Consider the following 27,988-nt stretch of genomic DNA (forward strand, 5'->3'; position numbering starts at 1 on the left):
CACACCATACACGTCGTACACACACTGTTCCACTTATGTCTTATACACGCGGCTCTGCTTTATACGTCATACACACACTGCTCCGCTCATGTCTTACACTGAAGACTCAGCTTCGTACACATCATACGCACACTGCTCCTTGCCATGCAACTTGTAGAATCCTTAACGCCTCCCCTCCATGTGACTGATCACATGACTGTGACATCATCACAGGTCCTGTAAGCACAGAGTTGCCATATATCTAGTGTGCGGCTCTGCAGGAGGAGGTATGTGGAGATTCCACATTATTGGGCCCAGGACACACTAACCACTTCAGGATATCTCCAAACTTTGAAAGACAGGAAAGAGGAGCACTTACTGCCTGACCACTGCGGCAATTTCTACGTAACGGTAAGCCACTTCCCTCACCTCGCCGAGTCCTTTATATTCGTTCATACAGAAATATTGTTCTAAATGAAACCTATTAGTGTCCCCACAAAGTACAGCACTGACTAAATGGCCCCCTCAGACACAGTATGAGCCCCCAAACATCATGATACCCACGCACATCACAACTGCTTGTCACATCATCTGCTTGCTGCTCCATGGGGTTAATGAGCTGGTCTGTGCACTTTACATTCACAGACATTCTCAGGTTATGTATATAAATATAGATCTAATGTTGGTACGTATATACCTATGTATACATAGAGTGTGTCTGTGTGTATATATATATTGTGAGGCAGTGACAGGGGTAATATTTGAAGACCGCTATGTGTCCCCCAGAATGTGTCTGGAAACCCTCTGAGTTTGCTATAGCTATTACTGGGAGTATAGCACAAAGGGTAACAGGGAGACAGATCCCTCCTCCCAGTCCAGGTTTTGTAGCAATCCTCATGTCCGGCATTTTCATTTAAAATCATGCAGAGCACAGCAGGGTGTGTCTCAGTTGAGAGCCAGGCTTGGTGAAGCTAACACATGCTGTGTGAGCTGGGCTGGCTCTGTGTGGAGTGAACACAGGCCAATAGTGTGAGCCTAGGAGAACCTTACACAGATCCCTGCTGTTAACGGGGTCCTAAGGTAACAAGACTTTTTGATGCAAAGAATTTGTCTATATGCACCGGCTGTGATCCGGAAGAGACTTTGACAGTGGGAAATTGGATCTATTTATGCTGCAACAATAAATAGACTTTTGGTGTGAACACGCTGCTGCCTCACTGCCTCACGTTTTTGCCCAAGCAACGCTGCTACCTCACATTATGGTGGAGAATGCGGGCACTGCAGCCTGGTTGCTAAGGGCAATGGCCTAAGAGGTACTTACCCGGGAGAAGAAGAAAAAAAAAGGAATTGTTTTTTTTTACTGACTGTTTGCGGTGGATCGGCGGGTCCACGAAACTTACAGGCGTTGCAGCCTGGTTGCTAGGGGCAACAACCCAGTTTTCACATGTTTATGATCAAGCCTGCAAAGTTACAATTTAACTCAGCAGCCACCATGGAGGATATTGTAAAGCAGCTGGCCCAGGCTAATGCTCAGCAGCAACAAACCAATGTCCAGCTCCAGCGGGTGTTCATTCAGCAACAGGAGACAAACAGCTTGTTGGCTAAGCAGCTTTCTGCTCTGCGAGAAGCGCTCCCAGCGGTAACTCCAGGTCATCCAGTCCTTCCTGCGGCCCAGGACAGAGTAAGGGCAGCACTTACGAGGATGAGTGCAGAGGATGACCCAGAAGCCTTTCTCTCCGTGTTTGAGAGGACCGCTGAGCGAGAGAAATTGGCTATCGACCGTTGGACTGATGTCGTGGCCCCGTTCTTGGTAGGTGAACCCCAAAAAGCCTACCTGGATCTCAGCACAGAGGATGCCAAGGACTATGGCACACTGAAAGGTGAGATCCTTGCACGAATGGGGGTTAACACTTATCTCCGGGCCCAACGAGTGAATCAGTGGTCCTTTGAGGAGGGAAAACCTGCACGCTCACAGGCCCATGTCTTACTGGACCTTGTAAAAAAATGGCTGCAGCCGGAGACCTTGAACCTCGGACAGATGATTGAGCGGGTGGTGATTGAACGGTTTGTGCGGACTTTGCCAGCCCCCATTCAACGGTGGGTGAGACAGGGGGACCCCGGTACCCTAGACCAGCTAGTGAATTTGGTGGAACGCTACACAGCTACCCAGGAGTTGGTCCGGGACTCTGCTTCACGGCGGGTACTCCTTTTGGGATACGCCTCCTTCACAGTTGGTAAAAGACTCCCGTCCCTCCTTGGGTGCTGCCCCGTCTTCAGCCCTGGCAGAGAGTAAACCCCAGACTAAGGTCAGCAGGAGTCCCGGTTCCCCAAAGTCAGACACCCGAAACAGGGACACCTCTGCTGTTATGTGCTGGCGGTGCCATCAGCTCGAGCATGTGATGGCACAGTCCCCACTCACATCAGAACCCATGGACTGCCGGTACGCTCGCTGGGTATCAATGTATGCCCATACTGTTTGTACCGTAAGCACTGTTACTATGGGGGAGGAGCCCCATCTCTGCAAAGTACGTGTTAATGGCTATACAGCAGAGGCTTTGTTGGACTCAGGAAGTTTAGTGACTCTTGTACATGCCTCCTTGGTCTCCGGGGAAAACCCTACGGGACATAAAGTAGGGGTACTTTGTATTCATGGAGACCTACGTGAATACCCTATAGAAAGGGTCACCATTGCTACCTCGTGTGGAGAGGTTCAACATGAAGTGGGGGTGATGAAAAGACTTCCATACGCTGTTATTTTGGGAAGAGACTTGCCCCTGTTCTGGACATTATGTGGGAGGCGACCTAGCCCTCCGAGGTGTATGATTGAACCAGGCCCTGAGCCGGACGATCCCGACTCAGGGATACCTGCCGTAGGGGTCACCAGTATAGGGACAGAGTGTAACCCTGCCAGGTTCTCCCTAGAGGTAATGGCAGGAGAGGTTGAGCCACCCGAGGCAATCCCGGAGTTGAACGTGTCTCCAGATAATTTCGGAACAGCACAGCTCCGGGACCCCACATTGGCTCCTGGACGTGGAAATGTACAGGTAATTGATGGGGTACCCCAGCGGCCTGGTGCCAGGCTGGAAACTCCCTACATGGCTCTAAAGCGAGAGTTGCTCTATCGGGTTGATACAATCCGGGGGGAAATAGTGGAACAGTTGGTGGTCCCTCAGCCGTACTGCCGTCAGACCTTGGAATTGGCTCATAACCACCTAATGAGTGGGCACCTAGGTGAAGAGAAAACGCGGGAACGCATGTTTCAGCGGTTTTACTGGCCAGGGGTCGGCGCAGAAATTAAGAGGTTCTGTGAGTCCTGCCCAGTTTGTCAGTTGACCGCACCAACGCACCGTTTCCGTAGTCCTCTGATACCTTTACCCATTATAGAGGTGCCTTTTGAGCGGATTGCTATGGATCTGATCGGACCCATTGTAAAATCAGCCCGTGGTCACCAGCACATCCTGGTAGTGATGGATTACGCGACACGTTATCCGGAGGCCATTCCACTACGTCACACCTCGGCGAGGCTTATTGCTCGGGAGTTGTTTGCTATGTTCTGTCGCGTGGGGTTACCCAAAGAAATCCTGACCGATCAGGGCACTCCCTTTATGTCTAAAATTACAAAGGAACTGTGCAAACTCCTCCAGATCAAGCAGCTACGCACGTCGGTGTACCATCCCCAGACTGATGGTCTAGTGGAACGTTTTAATAAAACTCTAAAGGCTATGTTGAAAAAGGTGGTCTCCAAAGAGGGGAAAGATTGGGACATGTTATTGCCCTATTTAATGTTCGCTATCCGCGAGGTCCCACAATCTTCCACCGGGTTCTCGCCATTTGAGTTACTGTATGGCAGACATCCGCGGGGACTGCTGGATATAGTTAAGGAAACTTGGGAACAGGAGCCCACCCCTCACAAAAGCACAGTGGAATACGTTATGGGTATGCAGGATCGTATCACGGCAATAATGCCCATTGTTAAAGAGCATTTGCTGGATGCTCAGGCAGCCCAAAGTACTCAGTATAATAGAAAGGCCTCCATCAGGTCTTTTAAACTGGGAGATCGTGTCTTAGTCCTAATACCTACCGCAGAAAGTAAGTTCTTAGCCAAATGGCAAGGTCCCTATGAGATCCGGGAGAAAGTGGGGGAAGTAAACTATAAGGTGTATCAGCCAGGTAGAAGAAAACCAGAGCAAATCTACCATGTAAACCTGCTGAAGGCGTGGAAAGACAGGGAATGTATGGTGGCTGACGTAACGTTGGACCTAACCTTTTCAGGTGCCTTGACAACAACAAAGGAGGAGTCCCCTGATGATGAATTGGGAGTAAGGATAGGGGATTCTCTCTCAAAACAGCAGAGACGGGAGTCTCGGAGATTAGTGCAGCGGAATACGGATGTGTTCTCAAGCCTACCCGGCCGAACAACCGTAATCCACCATGATATTGTCACCGAGCCTCAAGTAAGGGTACGCCTGAGGCCATACCGGGTACCAGAGGCTCGTAGGCAAGCCATTGCGGAGGAGGTAAAAAAAGATGCTCCAACTAGGGATTATTGAAAAATCCACGAGCGAATGGGCCAGTCCCATTGTGCTGATCCCGAAACCAGACGGTTCTTTAAGATTCTGTAATGACTTCCGAAAGTTAAATGAGGTATCGAAGTTTGATATGTATCCCATGCCCAGGGTCGACGAGCTGATAGAGAGACTGGGACGGGCCCAGTACTTCACGACTCTCGATCTCACTAAAGGTTACTGGCAGGTGCCGCTGACAGAGGCGGCAAAAGAAAAGACCGCTTTTGTCACGCCAGGGGGGCTCTATCACTATGTTGTCTTGCCATTTGGTTTACATGGGGCTCCGGCCACGTTTCAGAGATTAATGGACATAGTGTTAGAACCCCATCAACCATATGCCTCCGCATATTTGGATGACATCATCATCTATAGCAGTGACTGGAGCACCCACTTATCTCAGGTACAAGCGGTAGTGGATTCGCTCAGAGCTGCTGGTCTGACGGCGAATCCAAGCAAATGTGCTATGGGTCTCAAAGAAGCCCGTTACTTGGGGTATGTGATAGGCCAAGGGGTTATCAAGCCACAAGTAAACAAAATCGAAGCCATTCAAAACTGGCCTCGTCCCCTTACCACAAAACAGGTAAGAGCCTTTCTGGGTATAATGGGGTATTACCGATGATTCATACCCAATTTTGCTGGACGGTCGGCGCCTTTGACCGATCTCTTAAAGGGGAAGAAGTCGGTTATGGTCCACTGGAATACACAAGCAGAGGAAGCCTTTCAGGCGCTAAAGGTTGTCCTATGTGGTCAGCCTGTCCTTGTCAACCCTGACTTTCAAAAGGAGTTTGTCGTACAGGCAGATGCCTCTGAGGTGGGTCTGGGTGCGGTTCTGTCCCAGGAGGTAGATGGAGAAGAGCACCCGGTCACCTATTTGAGTAGAAAACTCACCCCGGCAGAGAAGAACTATAGCATAGTGGAGAAGGAGTGCCTGGCCATAAAATGGGCTCTGGAATCCCTACGCTACTACCTGCTGGGGCGACACTTTCGCCTGGTGACAGACCACTCCCCTTTGGTCTGGATGAGGAATGCTAAGGAGAGAAATGCTAGAGTCACCAGGTGGTTTCTCTCCTTGCAGAACTTTCACTTTTCTGTGGAACACCGGGCTGGTAGGTTGCAGGGCAATGCGGATGCCCTGTCCAGAGGTCCCTGTATGTTGGCAAAAGTTCAACCCCGCCCGTTTGAACTGAGGGGGGGGATATGTGAGGCAGTGACAGGGGTAATATTTGAAGACCGCTATGTGTCCCCCAGAATGTGTCTGGAAACCCTCTGAGTTTGCTATAGCTATTACTGGGAGTATAGCACAAAGGGTAACAGGGAGACAGATCCCTCCTCCCAGTCCAGGTTTTGTAGCAATCCTCATGTCCGGCATTTTCATTTAAAATCATGCAGAGCACAGCAGGGTGTGTCTCAGTTGAGAGCCAGGCTTGGTGAAGCTAACACATGCCGTGTGAGCTGGGCTGGCTCTGTGTGGAGTGAACACAGGCCAAGAGTGTGAGCCTAGGAGAACCTTACACAGATCCCTGCGGTTAACGGGGTCCTAAGGTAACAAGACTTTTTGATGCAAAGAATTTGTCTATATGCACCGGCTGTGATCTGGAAGAGACTTTGACAGTGGGAAATTGGATCTATTTATGCTGCAACAATAAATAGACTTTTGGTGTGAACACGCTGCTGCCTCACTGCCTCACGTTTTTGCCCAAGCAACGCTGCTACCTCACAATATATATATATATATATATATATATATATATATATATATATATATATATATATATGTGTTGCTAACTAAGTATGCTTAAAGGGACCCTGTCAGCAGGATTTCACTCCCAAAACTACTTATATGCGCATGTAGCTCTTTCAGGTACCTTGGCCAGTCCATCCTCCATTGCTGAGATTTAAATTGTTATGCAAATGTTTGGTAGATCTTGGGAGACAGGCTTCAGATCTACAAGTATCTCTTTTGCCTCATTTGCATATTAATTAAAATGCTAACTTCTCAGTAACTGAACAAGACTGGCCATGTAAAGGTATTGTTGAAAATGTCTTTGAAAGAGCTACATGCACATAGAAATAGTTTGGGGTATGAAATGCTGCTGACTGATTCCTTTTAATACTTTGTCTTATTAATTGATGATAAAATAAAATTGAGTATTTTTTGTCTCCTCCCTTTGCATTTAAAACAGCATCATTTCTTCTCAGTACACTTGTACTTACACACAGTTTTCAAAGGAACTCGGAGAGCTTCCAAGTATCTTGGAGAACCAACCACAGATCTTTCTGTGTATGAGGCTAGTGCAAATCCTTCTGTCTCTTCATATGATCCCAGACAGATTTGATGATTTTGAGTTCAAGGCTCTCTGGGGTCGGATCATCATTTCCAAGACTCTTTGCTCTCTTTACCGCTGAAGATAGTTCTTAATACATTGGCTGTATCTTTGGAGTCATTGTCATACTGCAGATTAAATTTGGAGCGAATCAGAACACTCCTTGTTGGTATAACATGATACATAAGTATTGGCCTGTATTTCTCAGCACTGAGGACACCATTGAGGGTGACTGAATTCCATTTGCTGAAAAACAGTCCCAAACTTGTAGGAGCCTCCACCATGTGCCAATGTTCCTGCAGACAGTTGTTTTTGTTCAACTTTCAAGCCCTTCATGGATCAAACTGCTTTCTGTTACAGACAGATGTATAACATTGTGACTCCTCAGCCTAGAGAAGCTGCCATTTTTCTGCACCTCTGTTTCTTTGTTTTCGTGCCTAGTTAAGTTGAAAGTATGACTTTTAGGAAGTAATTCTTACATGAAGACCACTTCTGGCCAGGATTCTACAAACAGTACAAGGATGTAGTCTGGTCCAACTGGTTGCTGGCGGTTCTGAGTTGATGGCACTGTTGGATATCTTTTGAAAGGGAGTAACGTGATGTATCTTTCATCTTCTGCAATATGTATCCATACCCGATCACTGCATTTATGGTACTCAATGTTAAGAAATGCAGGCAAACACTTGTCCATTATTCAATATCCTCAGGGAGGCGTATAATTGGATTCAGAATATTCTGCAGCAAGACAATGACTCCAAACATCTAGCCAATGTCATTAAGAAACACTGCATCTTCACTATAATGAAGAACCATGAGTTCTGGAAGTGATGATGAGGCCCACAGAGCCCTGATCTCAACATCTTCCAGTCTGTCTGGGACTACATGAAGAGACAGAAGCCTCATACAAAGATCTGTGGTTAGTTTTTCAAGATGTTGGGAACAGACTCCTGCTGAGTTTCTTCAAAAACTGTGAGCAAATACTTTGAGGAATTGATGCTGTTTTGAAGACAATTTGCAGTGTCACCAAATTTTGATTTGGAGTTATTTTTTTACTCATTTAGTTTATTTTTATCAATTAATGAAATTAAATGAAATTAATATAATAATATTTTTATTCTTACGTTAATCCACCACCTGTCTCACTCTTTCTCCTACCCTCATTTTTTTTTTTTTCCTCTCGCTACGCCTTTCAGTCAGTGACTCCTGGGGTTACAAAATACAAGTATATTGCAAGCCTGAGTGGCTTGATAGATACCACAGATAAGGACCCAAGGTCAACAATCAAAAAATACCTGTTTAAAGTGCCAAGTGCAATCACACAAAAGGAAGGAGTCCAAGGAAAGACTTTCCTTGGACTCCTTACTTTTAAACAGGTATTTTTGTAATTGTGAAATCCCGCAGGGAATAACGCAGGCAGCAAATTCTGTGCGGTTCACTGCGTTTTCCAGCGTTATTCCCTGCGGTATTTCGCGGTTTACCTCTGGTAATGTACATCACTTGCCTGCGGTTTTGCAGGGAAGTGATGTCATTACAGGAAGAGGAAGCAAAGCAGAGAGTAAACACACACAGATCACAGACACACACAGACACATAGAACACACATAGAAAGCAAACGGAAATATAGAAAACTAAGCACGTGGGCTCCGCTGTATATTTACCTTCCAGCCGAGGTAAGCACACAGCGGCGGCCCGGTATTCTCAGGCTGGGGAGGGCGAGGGGCAGGGTTAATGTCCCCCACCTCATTCCCCCTCCCGCAGCCGAGAATATCAGCCGCAGCTGCCCCGGGACTGAAACATGCATTATGCGGCAGTACCGGAGTGTCCCCTGCTCCTGCTGCCGTGTAGCAGTGGCAGTCAGGGTAATACAAGGAGTTAATGGTGGCGGATCACCGCCATTAACTCCAGGCTTGATCATGGCAGCGTCTATGAGACAGCTGACATGATCAACCCGTAAGTAAAGTGAAAAAACACAGACACTGAAAAATCCTTTATTTTAAATAAAACACAAACAAGCCTCGTTCACCCTTTTATTAACCCCTCCCGAAACAAAGCTCCGACGTAATCCACAGCTCCAGCGTAATCCACAGGTCCTGCGCTGCTTACATCCAGCCTTGACTGACACAGCGCTGAATGAGTGCAGCCTCGCAGCGAGACAGCAGAGGTAATTACCGGTCATTTCCCACGGCCGGTAATGTGAACTCACTGCCGACCGTGGGAAATGCAGCGATCTGTCCTCTATCCCTCTATCTATCTATCTGTCCCTCTATCTATTCTTCTATCTGTCTCTTTATCTATCTATCTACTATCTAAGAAGGAAATGATTTTTTTTTCCAATGTGCTTTATTGCATTGAATGCAATAAAACACATGTACCAACCCGCACGCTGCAAAACCGCGGCAATACCGCGGTAAAACCGCAGCAAACCGCATGCGGTTTTCGTGTGTGGTTTGCCGCGGTTTTTTACCGCGGGTGCGGTAATCTTTCAGTGCCTGCGGAATTTTCTTGAGAAAATTCCATTTTCCAGTGCGCACAGTCTGTTATACTGCAACCACAGATCTGCCGCAGATTTATCTCTGTGTGTGACAGTGCCTTAAAGTGCCAAGTGCAATCACACAAAAGGAAGGAGTCCAAGGAAAGACTTTCCTTGGACTCCTTACTTTTAAACAGGTATTTTTTGATTGTTGACCTTGGGTCCTTATCTGTGGTATCTATCGAGCCACTCAGGTGTTAAGCTGGTGTCACACTAAACGACAGCGACAACGACGTCGCTGTTACGTCACCATTTTCGGTGACGTAACAGCGACCTTGTAAGTCGCTGTTATGATCGCTGCTTAGCTGTCAAACACAGCAGAAGCAGCGATCATAAGGTCGCTGTGCTACATGTTCAGAGAGCAGGGAGCCGCGCTTAGCGCTGGCTCCTTGCTCTCCTGCAGCACACATCGGGTTAATTAACCCGATGTGTGCTGCAGCTACATGTCACAGTTCAGAGAGCAGGGAGCCGCGCTTAGCGCTGGCTCCTTGCTCTCCTGCAGCACACATCGGGTTAATTAACCCGATGTGTGCTGCAGCTACATGTCAGTGCAGAGAGCAGGGAGCCGCGCGCACTGCTTAGCGCTGGCTCCTTGCTCTCCTTGCTACAGTATACATCGGGTTAATTACCCGATGCGTACTGCAGCCACATGTCACAGTGCAGGAGCCGGCACTGGCAGCAAGAGCGGAGGCTGGTAACCAGCGTAAACATCGGGTAACCAGGGAAAGGTCTTCCCTTGGTTACCCGATGTTTACGCTGGTTACAGCTTACCGCAGCTGCCAGTGCCGGCTCCTGATCGCTTCATTTCGTCGCTCTCTCGCTGTCACACACAGCGATGTGTGTGTCACAGCGGGAGAGTGACGACCAAAAAATGAAGCTGGACATTCAGCAACGACCGGCGACCTCACAGCAGGGGCCAGGTCGTTGCTGGATGTCACACACAGCGACAGCGACGGGACGTCGCTGCAACGTCACAGAAAATGGTGACGTAGTAGCGACGTCGTTGTCGTCGTCGTTATGTGTGACACCAGCTTTACTCCTTGTCCGATTTAGCCTTTTGGCACCTGGGAACAGGATTCCCTATATGGCCAATAAGCATATATGCCTGTTATATATGAAATGATTTCTGGTGACTCTAGCCTTGTGTGCCCTCACACAATTTCTTCCACCATCTCCTGACTCTTTTTCTTATGTATCTTTATGTACGCTTTTTTCACTCATCTGAAGCTGTTGCTTGAACTCCTTAAGATGCCTATATGAGTCCTTCCCGTTGTCGCTGATCACATACCAAGGCCCTGAACTCACCTTGGCTAGCGATAAGGCCGGCGAGAGCACTAGTCTCACCACTATAATGATACAACATAAGTGAAGGATGGCAGACGGGAAAAATAGACACAATAAGGCTGGATTCACACGATCGTATGAAAAATTAGTCCCATTCTCCTCCAGAAAAGTTGGATAAATGATATCCGTGTGGTAGTCCGTGTGTGAGCAACTATTAGTCATGTACAGTCTTACTGCACCATTTACCAGTGTTCTATGCTACATGATAGTAATGTATCCATAAAAACTGACGTCACTAGCATACTGTCCGTGTGGCATCCATTTTTTTCTCGCACCTATTGACTTGTATTAGCAAGTCTAACACCATTTCGCCATCAAATCGCAGCATGCTGCGAATTTTCTCTCATCCAGAATCTGGGTGAGAAAAAAGCTGACCATCTCCTCTCCCTCATTGAATAACATTGGTCTGAGTGCAATGCAAGATTTTCTCGCGCGAGTCATACGCTCATGTGACTGTACCGTAAGGAAAACTCTCCAAACTCCTCCAGTGCAGCTAAGCACCACAGCTGCAGCTGTCATGACACCTCAGCTTCTTCCAGAGGCTAGCTTCTTCCAAAGTGGACAGCTTAGAAATGAAGATTCTATAACTGGCATCAGATGATGAGACATGTGACCTTTTATTTCGAAGGGGAGTGATCACAAGGAGCTACACCTGAGATCAAGGCTACAAAGGATAGCCAGACAGGAAAGAGTCTCTAACCCCTACAGCAACAAAAGAAAGCAGTTACATTTAAACATAAGCTGCAGCCACCCTAGCCATAATAAGTCATTGTGATCTTCTGGTCCCAGACTCGCCAGAGGGCTCTCTCGAGGTGGGCACACCTATGATACCCCCTCTAGTCTATTCCTCAGTCAGTCTTTCCTCATGTGACATATGAATATGAGAAGAGCCTTATAAATAGTGGTTTACAGTCTTTTGGCAATTGCCAAATATGTAAACAAAAGCACATTCAAAAGGCCAAATAAGCTGCAGAAACATCAAGAATGTCCAAGTAGTCCCTAAATTTATTGTCCCTTATTTTTGAAACGTCGATTAAGACAGACACTCGTAATTTGACCTGCTTCTGAAAGACTCAACGTCGGCCTACAACTTACAATATTTACTATCGGTTGGATGAATACTTTGTCATCTTATCTTCTTATATACAGTACATCAGCCTCTCACTCTCTCCTATTGCTATCTTTCCACTTTTATATATATATATATAATTTTTATTTTTTTTTAACATCATACTGTGCTTTTACTCTCCTATCCTGATACTATTATTATTTATCTTCTAGGGTTTGGAGTATTTATCTAAAAAATCCTAGTGAAAAATCATTGCAAAATTAATTTTTTTTTCATCTTTTCCTCTTCGGTACGTAACTTTTTAAATGTTTAATTTCTCATGGGCTATTTCGTAGTATTGATGTATGCTAAATTTAATATCATGATAGAAGCTAAAAACAAAAAACTAAGGGACGAATATTAATTAAACAAGAATATGGATGCATTTCTGCAGAACACTTCATTCCGGTGTAATGATTGCTATTTTATCGTCTATAAACGTTAGTTATATTTGCCTTTTTGTCCTTGTCTTGATTCTCATTGAGTATTCTTGTTAAATATATACTGGAAGACTGCTTCTCAGTACAGTTTAATGAAAACAGAAACAGTCTGTCAAGTCCATAACTTTTTAAGTGAACCTGAAAGTTGTGTATATGATCATGTTATATGTTGTCCTTGTTTGTCTGTTTTATCCATGGTCTTGTTTTGGACCTTTTTTTAATACCATATTATTATTAAAAGGTACGTTTTAGGCGTTTATTATTATTATTTACATTCACTTTGCTATTCTTGTCTTCAATTAGTGAATACTGTCCAGTAGCTATTTGCCTTATTTGTCAGGATATGGCAGGTTTCTTGGCAACAGGCTTCGATACAAGTGCCTGGGCAACCGAAGCCAGAGAGGTGTTCTCTGAAAGGGAGTATATACAAAAAAAGTACACACCTTCACTCAACGGTGCTTTTAGGGATTTGACCAAAACCTACAAAAATAGAATTACTTCATGGTGGGAGGTACAATCACTTGAGTGCTATCTCAAGGATAAGATTGTACCCAGGAACATCTGGATTTCGTTAACCCCTAATTACAGATATAAGAATCCCGAGCTCACTGCAGCCTGGCAAAAGGAGATAACAAACTGCTCCTTAAAATTGATGACCCTCCTATTGGAGGAAGAGAAGAAAAATCTAGCCAAGCTTGATAGTCTCCTTAAGGAGCAGATTGATGTTACCAAAAAATTCGCCGGGGAAGCAGATTTTGGAACAAAGGAAGTGGCCCTTCAAAACATCATAGAAAAACATCAGTACCATCTAAAAGAAAAAAAAGCATAAATTTTACATCAGAGACCTACAAGAATTTAGGGATAACAAGGCTTACAATTTTCCAGTGGTCAGGTACAACAAACCTAGAGATACGGAGGGTACCTCTACAGACACCGAATTTTCTGATACAGAGGGGAGAGGGAACCAATGAAAGCCCAAACAAAGAAGTAGGGGTAAAAACTTTGATAGAGGTGGCTACAATAATAGAGGTCATTTTTTAGAGTCCCACCATTTTTTGAGGAGCAAACAGAACCCCACAAATCACGGTCTCCAGGGGGATCAATCCAGGTGATCAATCTTTCAGGTAGGTCCCTCTCTGACCTAGAAATGTCTGTACTAAGGGCCTTTCCTTTGTTCCGACATCAGATTTTAATCATTTTGAGACGGTGAAGGATTTAAATCTATTCACAAGGAAATTAAAATGGAGAAAATATTTTGCTAATGAGGATAAAAAGGTGTGTAGGGAGATGGGCATTGCCGACGACCTATTGGAGGACGTAAGACTCCTGTATAGCCTGGGGGAGGTTGACCCTAATAGTGAGGGGAGGGGTCCTTTTACGGATCTTAAACGAACAAGTAGCAAGATGCCCCCGATGACGAGTGAGGTCACCTCCATTGACATCTTTTGCAATCTGGTTTCACGAGATCTTGAATTGGTCTCAGGCAAACATACTAAGAAATATAATCTGACAAAGGGGGAGATGGATTGCCTCATTAAATTAGAGAAGGACACAGAGATCGTCATAAAAGAATCTGACAAAGGGGGGAATATTGTCCTCATGAATACCCCTGACTACCGACGTTTGTGCATGGATATTCTTGGGGACAAATCCAGCTATGAAAAACTTGGGAAAAACCCGACATCTGAACATCTCAGGGCCCTGCGCGACATGCTGTTGGAGGCACGGGACAAGAACCTGATCAGCAAAGTAGAATTGGATTTCCTTCTCCCTACCTGGCCGGTAACACCCACCTTTTATTGTTTGCCGAAGGTACATAAGGGTCTAGACCCATTACGGGGGAAGACCTATTGTATCAGGCATAGGTAGTGTCACTCAAAATGTAGGTATATATGCTGACAGACTCCTTAGACCCTTTGTCACATCTTTGGGTTCTTACTTGAGGGATACTTCGGATCTGTTGAAGAGGTTGAAGGGCATTGTGGTTGATGAAGACACTATATTTGTTAGTATAGATGTCGAGTCTCTCTACTCCTCAATTAGACACGACCTTGGCCTTAGGGCGGTCGAGTTCTTCTTGAGGAGCAGAGGTAGACAATATGAAGAACACAACTCCTTCCTGTTGAATATTTTGGAGTTCTGTCTTAAGAACAATGTCTTCTGGTTTGATGGACAAATTTACCACCAGCTGAGGGGGACCGCGATGGGGAGTCCGGTGGCCCCCTCGTATGCTAATCTACTCCTCGGCTGGTGGGAGGAGACGTGTGTTTTTGGTGATGAATCCCCGATTCCCCATGACAAGATTGGTCTATGGTGTCGTTATATAGACGATATTTTTGTTTTGTGGAAGGGCACGGAAAATGAGATCCGGGAGACGGTTAACACACTGAACAACAAATCCCTAGGCCTTACATTTACCTATGAATCCAACAAGTGGAAGTTATCCTTCCTTGATATACTAGTGGAGAGAGATCTAGCAAGGAATATTCGAACCAGTACTTATCGAAAACCCACATCAACGAACTCTCTTCTTCGTTGGGAGAGTGGGCATCCCACGGGTCAGAAAAAGGGAATCCCAAAGGACCAATTTCTTAGGCTTAAACGAAATTGCTCAGATGAGCAGACATTCTGGAGTCAGGCACAGGACCTCAGTCTGAGACTCCATCACAGGGGATACCCTGATCGTGTCATCAACCAGGCTTATACTGAAACCCAACAGAAAGTTCGGGATGATTTATTACACCCACCTGACAGTGATGTCACTCGTTTTATCACAACCTTTAGCAACGGGTCCGGAGAAGTTACAAAGATCCTCGAAAAGTATTGGCCCATCCTGAGAATGGATGGTGACATTTACAAATTTTTGTCCAATACACCTGCGGTCACCTACCGTAAGACCCGCTCAATAAAGGAGAGGCTGGTCCATAGCCATTTCTCTAGCACCATCTACAACAGGACATGGCTTACCAGCAATGTCAGAGGATGCTATAGATGTAGTGGCTGTGTGGCTTGTAGAATCCTGAATCCCGGCAAGTTTTTTCAATCACACGTTACAGGTAGACGATACGAGATTCGGTCTTTTGTCAATTGTAAGACCAGAGGTGTTATCTATAAAGCTACCTGCATGTGTCACAAGGAGTATATTGGCAAGACTAGGAGGGAATTCAGGAGGAGGATAGGCGAGCACATTCGTGACATTCGCCTGGGGAACGACACTCCTATAGCTCGACACATACTGGAGAATCATGCAGGGGACCCTGGGGCGGTTAGCTTTCAGGGTATAGATGTGGTCATACCCCCCACCAGAGGTGGCAATTGGGACAACAGGATCCTCAAACAGGAAGCTAGGAGGATTTTTTGGTTAAAAATGGTCAAACCACAGGGCCTCAAAGATGTTCTTTCCTTCGCACCCTTTCTGGAAGAATAGGAAAGAGACATCTAGGATGGATAGCCGTCGTCCGAGTGGGGGCACCACCCACCGTCTATTTTAGGGTGCCGACCTCCACAGCCAGGTAGGGCCAACACATTTATTGATCAGGGTCATCTACATACTTAGGGCGTGGTGGTGGTCCTTTCCTCCTTATTCATACCATGTAAACTAAAGTGGCCTTGGTATTCCAGGGGGACCCCGGCGATCCCAATAGAATCATTTCCCTATTTGTTTCCTTCTCATAACATCCCCCCCCCATTTTCTCGATTTTATTTTCTCTGTTTTTTCTCCGTTCTTCTGCTTCTCCGGACCCACCTGTATATGGTTACTTTATTCTTTACATATGGAATAAGACCATAGGTGGTCATTGGGATATGTGTTATTTCTATTCCCCTGTTTGGGTGTTATTTCTCCCCTTTATTGCTGAGATCGCATACTCTCTTGCTCTCTATAGCCTTTGCGCTTTTACATTTGAAACGCCTGTTGTTTGAGATTTTAATATCTGCCTATCTTATCTGGACTTTCTGCATATGGTGTGTGCAGTTTGTGATATGGTCCATTCTTTAATCAAATGGACCGATACTATGGCGCTGTCTGTGCCTGATACGGCATGATTCCCAGCCGCCTGCTTGTGGGTGTCATATCAGCGATCTGCGTATGCGCAGTCATGCGCACACTGAGACACTACCTCTTCTGACGTCTGTGCTCCAGTCGCGATCATGTGACTTGGGGGCGGGCATGACGCGTCAGGCGGACGTGACGTCAGACGCCTCACATGGTGACCGGCACTTTTAAAATTGCATTCTGCAGCGGGACGGGCGCGCTCTGCCCAGGATGTACCTGCGGTCTGAAAAAGTAAGTTCTGGTTATGTGTGCCGGGTAACTACGTTCGCCATATCTCTAACGGAACTTTGACACAACTTGTATATGTTTTTTTTTTTTACTTGCAGTGTGTGCTTTGTAAAGGGGTCATTTTTTGACCAGAATCATTAAATACACATCTCCCCTGATGATTCCTTGATGGTGGAGGTTCAAAGATGTCTTAGGGTTGTTTTGCTGCCTCTGGCTCGGAGTACCGTGACTGTGTGCAAGCCATCTTGAAATCTGAAGATTGCCAAAGGGTTTTGGATCGTAATGTAGTGCCCAGTGTCAGAAAGCTGGGTTTACATCCAAGGTCGTGGGTCTTCTAGCAGGACAATGATCCCCAACATATTTCAAGAAGCAACTTGAAGTAGCCAGCAATGAATCTGGATCTAAGTCCCATTGAACACCTGAGAAGAGACTTTAAAATTGCTGTTGGGATAAGGCACCTTCAAATATGATAGACCAGGAGCAGTTTGCCAAAGAAGAGTGGTTATTTATTCCAAAGGGTGTGCAACCAAATATTAAGTTAAGGGTGCTAACAATTGTATACGGCCCATTTTTGAGGTTTAGTGTGAAATTATTTCCAATTTGCCTTTGTGTATAACAAAACGTGTAAGTGCAATCATTTTCTGGGAGAAATATTTAACTTTTTTTTTAATAATTTCAAGGGTGCTAACACTTTCAGCTAGAACTATATAAGGAGAAGTGTGGTCCATAATAAAGTATATAAAAGGTTGTTGGGCCCATGATGCTACAGTATGATTCACTCGCTAGTTTACTTGGAAAAACTGCTGTAATTTCTAAAAGAGACCATTTGTTATACTGAAATGTGGACAGTACGTACTTTGGTTCATGAGAAACCAATGTTTTAAGCAGGTGTTGGATGTATCAACTTGTCACATGGAGTTTTGCACAAACTTCGCCGACTGTCATGGTGGCGTTGGGCGCTGTTCATATTGCAGATTCTGTCACTTCTCCATATGGTTTCTCTTGTGTCTGGGATCAACAAGACTTAGGCTCTGTGCGCACTAGACCGTTTTACCCGCGGATTTGCCGCGGAAATTTCTTGAGAAATGTCTGCAATCTTTGTGCAGACATTTCCCAGCAAATTCTATGAAAAAAAAAAATAGCTGTGCGCACTGTGCGGATTTTTCTCAAGAAATTTCCTTGAGAAGAATTTCTCGAGAAAATTTCTTGAGAAAATGAGCATGTCCATTATTTCCGCAGGTGCCCTGCGGATTTCGGCAGTACAGCCTGCAAAATCCGCAGGGAACCACCCGCGGGAAAATCGCGGCAAATTCGCGGCTAATCCGCGGCAAATCCACATGCGGATTTGGTGCGGATTTTTTCCGGAGGTCCGGAAATCTTTCACTCCCAGAAGTTTCTCAAGAAATTTTCTTGAGAAACTTCACATTTCTAGTGCGCACATAGCCTTAATCTCTGCTGGTCTGCTTGATCCTTTGATGACATGTTGGGGGGAGGCCTATCACATTTCCTACCCTCCTATTTTATACTGGTTGAAACGTTCCACCCGTGCCAGCTATAGTTTATTCTATCAAAAGAAAAAAAAAGGAGCTTTGGTTATTAAAAGTAACAAATTTTATTGTAGCAATATTGTAAAAAGAAGATTCATGTAGATATTCACAAACCATTATAAAAACATCACAAAACACATGTAATAAATAGGAAAATATAAACTTATGCAGGAGCAGCAGGATGTAATTAATGCAGACATAATGGAAGAAGAGGTGAAGCAAACTATAAGTCATCTTCAAAATGGAAAGGCACCAAGTCCTGATGGGTATAGTGGGGAATTTTACAAGGCACTCAAGGAACAGGTTTCCCCAGTATTGACTACTTACTATAACAACATTTTGACAACAGGGGATATCCCAGGTAGATGCAAGGAGACGTACATCAAAGTAATTCCAAAGCAAGGTAAAGACCCCTTGGAGGCTGGTTCCTATAGACCTATTTCACTTATTGACTAAGGTAATCAAGGACTGTGGAGGAAAGAAAAGGCGCATAGGGACACTGTCATTATTTTTACATTGTCCTGAGGAAGGGGGCAGAGACCCCTGAAACGCGTAGACTTTGTTAATGTTCCCAAATAAATGATTTGGAATAATAATTCTTTGGATTGAATGGTGACTAGCGCGGCGATGATCCCCGATTTCTTATAGAAGTCTCTTCACTTATTGACTAAGGGCGGTGTTAAACGAGACGATTTATCGTGTGATCACATGAGCGATCGCACCCGCCCCCGTCATTTGTGCGTCATGGGCAATTCATTGCCCGTGTCGCACAAAGTCGTTAAACCCCCGTCACACGTACTTACCTCCCTAATGACGTCGCTGTGGGCGGCGAACATCCTCTTCCTGAAGGGGAAGAGACGTTCGACGTCACAGCGACATCACACAGCGGCCACCCAATAGAAGCGGAGGGGCGAAGATGAGCGGGACGTAACATCCCGCCCACCTCCTTCCTTCCGCATTGCCGGCGGGACGCAGGTAAGCTGTGTTCGTCGTTCCCGGGGTGTCACACGGAACGATGTGTGCTGCCTTGGGAACGACGAACAACCGGCACGCAGAAGGAGGAACGACTTTATGAAAATGAATGACGTGTCAACGAGCAATGATAAGGTGAGTATTTTTGCTCATTCACAGTCGTTCGTAGCTGTCACACGCTATGATATCTCTAACGATGCCGGATGTGCGTCACGGAATCCGTGACCCCGACGACATATTGCCCGATCTATCGTAGCGTGTGACGCCGCCATTAGACCAAAAGATTATATCCAAAATAATGGCTGATCGCTTAGCAGTGGGTGCTTCCTCAACTGGTGCAGCCAGCTCAGGTGGGATTTGTTAAGGGAAGAGCTGCTGTTAAAAACATAAGAAAAGTCTTGACAGTGTTGGACGAGGTAGGACGACAGCAGAATTCAGGAGACAGACCAGCCCTCTTAACTCTTGATGCAGAGAAAGCATTTGATAATGTAAGTTGGGAGTGGCTGGGGGCGACATTAGACTCTTTCAATTTAAAAGGCAAATTTAAAACATTTTTGGATGGTGTCTACAATAGTCCTATAGCTAGAGTACACACACCAGGATTCCTCTCTGATCCTTTTCACTTGCACAAGGGGACCAGAAAGGGATGTCCAATGTCGCCATTGCTATTCAACCTGGCCATGGAACCCTTTGCTAGATTTATGGAGGAGTCAGATCTATTTGACTGAATCAGAGTAGGCAAAGATAAAGTTAAGAATGCTCTTTTTGTGGATGACGCCATACTTTTCTGTCAAGACCACTAGAACAGCTGAGGAGGATTTTTGACTTTATTACCTGGCAGCCAGACTGGCTTGCAAAGTCTCCTTAAGGAGAATAGTGTTCCCCCGTGGTCCCCACATAGCTTTCTCATGAGCCAGATCAGACACCCCCATACTTTGCACTGACGAGGGGCAAGCACCCCGAAACACCGTGTCTGCAAATTGGGATTCTGATCTGGCTTATATATCCTGAGTCATATTGCAAAGGATTGTCGAAAATCCACTTGTGACTTTTAGGATCGCTACTTCCAATAGGTGGCGCTGTGCTAGAGTTTGTCTCCTTTACTGGAGAGACAATTTGACTTTATTCAGAAATTTAGGGAATATTCGGGGTACAGGATTAACATCAACAAAAGTGAACTTCTAGAATTAGGAGGCAAAATACCTCAGGAGCAATGGAGCAAACTGGGTCTGAACCTACATGCCTCAAAGTCATACATAACGTATTTGGGGATAAAGATAGGGAGGAGACCAGATCAACTCTATTCACTTAACTACATCCCCCTGATAGGTAAGATATTGGGGGTACTACAATGGTGGCATCACTTACTAATATCTCTTTTGGGTAGATGTCACCTGGTCAAAATCGTTAGCTTTGTCAGGCTCCTATACCCCTTGCAAACCCTGCCCCTAATTTTAAAACCTTTAGACATAAATAGATTAAAGAAGGCCTTTACACATTTTATTTGGACAGGTAAAAGACCCAGAATTGCACTAGAAAAACTGATGCTCCTGAGAAGTGAAGGCGGGGTTAATTTTCCAAATTTATGTGCTTATAATATCGTCGCTTTATTTAGACATGTGACTGGGTACACGACACTATTTGCTACTCAAACACCCATCTAGAACGACAGTTAGCCGCCCCTTGGGATCTGACCGCTCTTATCCACACTAGACAAGCTAAACTGCCACAGATAGTAAGATCCTCCTTTTTATTAAGGAACACCATAATATGTTGGAAGGTAGTGAGGAAGACCTTTCAGCTTCCCTTTCTGGTTTCCAACTATATGCCAATATTTGGTCACCCCGAGTTCCCCCAGGGAGCTGAAATTAAGAGGGTCATTGATCGGAGCAGTGATCAGTTGCAGACAGCGGGGTCCATTATGTGCCAGGAGGAAAAACGATGGATTTTTCCACTAGAAATTATGGATAAATTCAAGATACATGGTAAGCATTTCATGCAGGTCCTGCAGCTTCGTTCTTTTTGTCAGTCCAGACTCAGACAGTTGGAGAAGGAATCTCTCTCTCATGCCCTAGATGATAGTATAGGCCCGCGCACCAAAATGGCGAGTATCACCTCATTGTACAGCACCACAAGGCACAATTTTTCTAAATTAAAACAGAGCAAAATGTTCAGAACATGGGAGAGGTGGACAGGAGATGAGGAGATAGTTGAGACAATATTACTAATATTACAAGAGTGGGAGCGGGTGAGAAAGGCCATCATGTGCGAGAGATGGAGAGAGACTTATTTCAAGCTCATGCACACAGCGCTGTATGGTTTTAACATCCCACATTCCCATAGCTGCCCTGGCCAGAATACAGCATGTCCTAAGTGTGGGGTGCCCTTTACGAATCTGTGGCATGGGGTGTGGGAATGCACAGAAGTAACAACATATTGGAAGCGAGTAAGGGACCAGATTCAAGCATGTTGGGGAACGAGACTTCCACAACCACCACAGGCTCTACTCTTCCACCAATTACGCCCACCCAAATCTGAATCTCAAGGTATGGTAGACAAAGTAAAGATTCCAAGAAACATCCACACATTTTTAGAGTAGCTTAAACCAAACACTCCATTAATGGGAGCGATAATATCTCAAATGAAACACCTATTGGGACTAGAACTGATAGAAGTGGAAAGAAGTAAAGAAAAATCAGCAGGAAAATTTTTTCGCTGTGGAAAAAGTTAATTGGTTTTCATCATAGTCCTCAGGAAATACGGAAAATAATTAGCCCTTTCCACCATACAGAATGGTATTGTCTTGAAGATCTGGGGAGGGACATTGGGTGTCTTAGGACCGTCATTAGACACTTAGCATGTACCATATGGAGATGGTAATCGACACCATAGCAAGAACATAATTGTGGAAGGGTTCACATTCACATTCTTATTCTTTGTTTGTGATACTACCTTTTTATTTTTTCTTTCTTTGCAAGGTTTACAGTTGCATTGATGAACAAATCAATCTCATGTATTGTTACGGGGGAACCGGCAGATTAGGACCAGGAGGTATATATCCCAATCGCCAGTCGGGGTCCACCGTGCTCCAGATGGTAATGGAGCTGCTGCAACCCTGTGGGTTAGACGGAGACTATAGATCTGGATGGCACTGAGATAACCCAGGGAACCGGTCACGTGTGTAGTGACACGTCAGACCGGACGACAACCCAGTTAGCGTTTCGGTGAAATTGGCGCAACCCCGACCACATGTGCAGGGAACACGTCAGGCCGGATGGTGACCAGGTAGCGTTGACCGAGAAGACCAATGCGACAGCGCCCTGTCGGCCACGTGTGTCAGACATGACAGGCCGAGCGGTCCTTCGATTAGCGTTTCTGGTCACTACTCGAATGGCCACGTGTTGAAAGGACACGTCAGGCCAAGGGATCACACTAGTAGCGTTGACTGGGAAGCCAAGGAAGACAACAGGCTCACACACCCAATCCTGGAACACCCTGTTAACTCCACAGGGGTCCTGGGGTATGCTGTCCGTGCGCCTAGGAGGCACAACCGGACAGTTGGCGCAACAGGTGCGTTGTCCGTGTGCGTAGAGGGCACTCTCGGACAGGTGACACAGCAGGTATGCTGTCCGTGTGCGTAGGAGGCACAACTGGACAGGTGACGTAGCAGCCGCAGCCCAGTTAACGTCACTGGACTGCTATAGCACAACAGGAACATTAGCAAGTTAGCACGGCGCCTGACCCTCATGTGCTGAGCCACGAATCTTGGCGTGACAGGCACCGTTCGCCTAGCTCTACTTACTGCTTCCAACAAGGCTTATGCCACCATGAATTCTAAGTGAATATGAGTGAAGACTGCGCCCCTTCATGTTGTCTCCAGCCACTTTTATAACCTAGATCTGCCCCAAACCCATGGTGGAACCACCAAGGTCCAATAGCAGAATGCCATATCATCAGCGACGTCACCAGCGGCCTATCCGGAACCGCCACGTCACTGATGACCTCATGGCAGCCACGCCCCAAACACTTCACCAGTCATCGTCTGACGACCAATGGTGAGGTGCCAGATCATACGGGCGGGCCTCTGCGAGCCAGTCCGGAGTGGCCACGTCATCAGGACACCTGGCACCCTCTGCCCTATCAGGGCCTGCCACCTCACGGACATGCTCAGTGAGGTCCTTACCGGACCTAGCCTCTGATGCACTAAGTGCCTGAGCATGCTCAGTAGCCTGAACAACAGACTCAGAAATCAGACTATCTGCCTGAGCATGCTCAGTAGGCACATTCCAGAACTTAGACACAGCACGAAGTCCAAGTACCTGTGCAAAGAGGCTGTTAGGATTAATTGTGGGAGCATGCTCAGTAGCCTGAACTGAGGACTTTGTGTCATTTATGAGACTATCAGGCTGAGCATGCTCAGTAGGCAAAACACTGGGCTTAGACTCTGGCTGGGGTAAATCGGCACGCGCATGCGCACTAGCCGCCTCTCCACACTTAGACGTGGTGGAAAGAGCAGCCAACTGGACGACCCGAGGCACGGCCAAGAACGGCAGCCGGCCCCTGGGCGCAACAGGAACCGCAGCAGGCTGCTTGCGGCTATGGCGGCGCCGGTTCGTAACATGTGTGCTGATGTTTACTATTTGACCATGCAATTTACTATTTATTTTATTTTTTTTGTTATATTTAAAAATTTAAATAAAAGAGATGTTTTGAAGAAAAAAAAAAAAGGAAGATATGATTGGTACAAAGCTAATCTTTGTATCTATTTGCAATATTATAAATTCCACTAATCCACCATTAAATACAAATGATCATGGAGTAAAGGACACAGTGGTCCACATAAGAAATATAGGGAAGGTGGAACATGATGTTTATGTACACATACCAAATAAAATGCTTTGTGCAAAGTCAGCAAGGGTTGGAACTCCAAAGAAGGACCCCTAACGTGCACGTGCTTGATTTATCACTTATTTATGGGGATAGTTCGTATCTAGCTAACAGGAACTTAAATTGTCTAGGATATCAATCAAGTGATCATGGACCAATACGAGTGGTTTTGTTGGTGCCTGTGCACCCGCAACAATCATCCCTGAAAGCCCCCCACCCCGTGCAAACTGGAGACCCTGGCAGTAACCATGACTCCCAAACGTGCATCACAGACCCAGAGGACACCGCAGTGGTATCGGGGAGGATAGCATCACAAGGCGCATGTGTGCACCACTCAAACTAGGGCAAACAATCTAAAGAATCACTTACTGTACAACCTTTCTTGTAGCATTCCTTAAGGTAAAAACTTACCTGGTTGCCCTCTAAGCATATGTTTATTCTCTATTTTGCACATATATATATATATATATATATATTTATTTATACTGTGTGTATATATATATATATACATATGTATATATATATATATACACAGGGTGGGCCATTTATATGGATATACATAAAGAGAATGGGAATGGTTGGTAGTATAAACTTCCTCTTTGTGGCTTATTAGTATATGGAAGGGGGGAAACTTTTCATGATGTGCGGTGACCATGGCGGCCATTTTGAAGTTGGCTATTTTGTATCCAACTTTATTTTTTCCAATAGGAAGAGAGGAATGTAACACATGAGACTTATTGAGAATTTCACAAGAAAAACAATGGTGTGCTTGGTTTTAACATAACTTTATTCATTCATTAGTTATTTACAATTTTATGACCACTTATAAAATGTGTTCAAAGTGCTGCCCATTGTGTTGTATTGTCAGTGCAAGCCTCTTCTCCCACTGTTGACACACTGATAGCTACACCGCAGAAGAAATGCTAGCACAGGCTTCCAGTATCCGTTGTTTCAGATGCTGCACATCTTGTATCTTCACAGCATAGACAATTGCCTTTAGATGACCCCAAAGATAAAAGTCTAAGGGGGTCAGATCGGGAGACCTTGGTGGCCATTTAACTGGCCCACGATGAACAATCCACTTTCCAGGACACTGTTCATGTAGGAATGCTCGAACCTGACACCCATAATGTGGTGGTTTATCCATAAAAATGGCCCACCCTGTGTATATACATACATATATATTTTATATTTTTTCCTGATGGCTGTTTTTTGGGTTTTTTTTTTGTCCCCAAATGTAATTTATGTACAAGTTTTCTTACTGTAATAAATAACCCGTTTTGAAAAAGCCGCTAGGCATTAATTTTTCTTTTTTTTTTATTCTTTAGGTAAAAAATGCCTTCCTGTTTGGTGAACCAGTGTGCAAACAAAACAGGTAAAAAGGGCCAAAGTGAGGAAATAATCCTGCACAGATTCCCCAATGATCCTTCAAAGATAAAGGTTTGGCTACAAGCAACCGGGCAACACTTTCAAGACATTGATGCATTAGCAGAGAATATTCTTGAACGCAGAAAACAAAATAAATATGCACTGTGTTCAATTCACTTCAAGCCCTATTGCTATCACATTACACCAAACAAAATAATACTACGTCCGGATGCTGTACCGTCTATATTTCCTGTAGTGTCAGAAGGAGAAAACATCATCTCAGAAGATTTAAAGAAAGATCGAAGTAGAACACGAAAAAGAGCATTTGAGGCCACATTAAGTGGTATGGGAAATATAGGAGCAGCATCGGTGAAAAATCAAGTGATTGATCCAGATTACTACACCAAACCAGGATATCGGTCCATTGAGACTCAAACTGAGTACACGCTGTCTAACTCTGAAATGATTATGAAGATCATTCATTTCAAAACCGAAAATGAATGTGAAGAACCAATTACACCACGTAAGTAGATAAAATCTTTTGAAATTTGAATTTGACAGGATTGTCGAATTGTTACCAAAAAATGTGATTGGCATTGAATTGCCACAAGTTGCAAGACTGCATAGCCTCCAATTAACTGGGAAAAAATGTGTGTAATGCTCTAAGGTCTCCTAGGGCTGTATCCAACACCTATTAAAGTCTTTAACACAAACACAGCCTTAGTAATGCCAAAATGATCTCACCATATAAAAAGATGGCAACTGGTTCTAACAAACAGACCAAAAATAGCACAGAGCATTGATAGTCTTAAAAAAACAGTCCAAGAATTATCCCTCTCATAGTTATGATTAGACAGACTGTTCTCTGTAAAATGCGACTCAAACTGACGCAACTATGAGACTCCTCCTGTGACTGAGACTAGTGATTAGAGATGAGTAAACCCGAATTTCAGTGTTTTTATACTGAACACAGACTTTACAAAAGAAAAAATAGTTTGGGTTTGGAGTTTGGGTGCTGATCACTCAAGCTAGCATCTCTGTGCTCGGGTACGCTTGATGTTCAGCCCAGTGCGCGCCACTTTCTGTGTTTGAATGGCTTGCACTGGGGGTAACAACAGAGTTATCTCATGTAGTGTGCCTAAAAAAAACAAAACAAAATTATGGAAAAACCCTGCCCACCTTCCCCCGATAGTGATCTGTTTGTGGCTGGCTGCATGTGCACTGAGCCCCAAAGTGACATTTATTAGGGTTCAAGGGAACCTGTCACCACTTTTTTGGCGTATAAGCTGGGGCCACCACCACCGGGCTCTTATATACAGCATTCCAACATGCGGTACATAAGAGCCCAGGCCTCTGTGAGAACATAAAAAATACTTTATAATACTTACCTAACGGTTGCTTGGTTGGCCATATGGGCGTCTCCGTTCTCCGATGCCGGCGCCGCCTCTTTCCGCCATCTTCGTCCTCCTTCTTCTCTAGCCGCGGTGCATGACGCATCCAACGTCATCCACACTCGCTGGCATTCAGGTCCTGAGCAGGCGCACTTTGATCTGCCCTGAGCAGGGCAGATCAAAGAATTGTATTGCGCCTGCGCTGGATCGGCGAGTGTGTATGACGTAGGACGCGTCATCTACACAGGAGTCAGAAGGAGGATGAAGATGGCCGAAAGAGGCGGCGGCGGCACCGGACAATGGAGATGCCCATATGGCCAACCAAGCGACCGTTAGGTAAGTACTATAAAGTGTTTTTTATGTTCTCACAGCGGCCTGGGCTCTTATATACAGCATGTTAGAATGCTGTATATAAGAGCCCGGTGGTGGTGGCCGCAGCTTATACGCCAAAAAAGTGGTGACAGGTTCCCTTTAAGGTCAAGTCCGGGTCCAGAACTGAACGTTTTCTAAAGTCTGGCTGAACCAGTCGAACCGATCTTCCACGGACCCAAACTTCTGTAGTGATGTGCCATATGCTCCATAACGCCCTTCGCTCCCTCCCCACTAATACAATTCCTGGAGGCAAAAGAGGCTAATGTGGCTTTCGTTTGGTAGTACTACTACCTGGACTGTTGGTGCCAGTTGTGGCACTTTTACTAGTGGCTTCCTTATTCTTAACCGTAGTAGTTTTGTTTTGTTTTTTCTTTACCGTTATCACATCCACTGCCTTTTTTTTTTACCATACATTTTGTACATCTCTAAAACTCTAATATTAACTGTTGACAAACTTTTCAACCCCAATTATTCAACTCTTGCCAAAAAAGAATGTGAAAATAAAGACTAGTGGCAGCAGGCTTCAGGATTATTTGGTGTGTACAGTGGTTAAGTTGGAAAAATAAAAAAATAATGTGGTAGATGCTAAATATGTACACTCACTTACATGCTTCGGCTGCTATCAATGAGGTTATTAATGATTGTCTTTGTCTAAGGAATATTCAGCAACGCCAAATGCACTTGGGCACACAAATCATCAAAATTCACTAATGACAGCTCTTTTTGTAATTATTGACCAAGACGTTCCAGATTTGCTCAATGGGAGACAAGTCCAGGGATACTGCAGGCCAAGATAGCATATTTAGATAACGCAGGCTGCTCACAGTTGAACGAGCAACATGCTGTCTGGTGTTGTTGTGTTTGAAAAATATTTCCTGG

The 27,988-nt window shown here is 45.1% G+C and overlaps 1 protein-coding gene across 2 annotated transcripts in view; it reads left to right on the forward strand.

Annotated features, from left to right (window-relative positions):
* The first annotated feature begins 213 nt into the window (after positions 1–213).
* LOC142312060 (THAP domain-containing protein 3-like) overlaps positions 214–27,988 on the forward strand; it is a 51,297-nt gene continuing 23,522 nt past the window's right edge. The window contains exons 1-3 of one of the 2 annotated variants that reach the window (XM_075350940.1): positions 214–390; positions 12,024–12,100; positions 25,307–25,869. In XM_075350940.1, the coding sequence (XP_075207055.1) occupies positions 25,314–25,869 (556 nt within the window). In that variant the 5' untranslated portion in view covers positions 214–390; positions 12,024–12,100; positions 25,307–25,313. The remainder of the gene's footprint in view (positions 391–12,023; positions 12,101–25,306; positions 25,870–27,988) is intronic. The other variant, XM_075350938.1, reaches the window with a different exon arrangement.

Source organism: Anomaloglossus baeobatrachus, chromosome 5, assembly GCF_048569485.1.
Source record: "Anomaloglossus baeobatrachus isolate aAnoBae1 chromosome 5, aAnoBae1.hap1, whole genome shotgun sequence".
In the NCBI taxonomy this organism is placed as follows: domain Eukaryota; kingdom Metazoa; phylum Chordata; class Amphibia; order Anura; family Aromobatidae; genus Anomaloglossus; species Anomaloglossus baeobatrachus.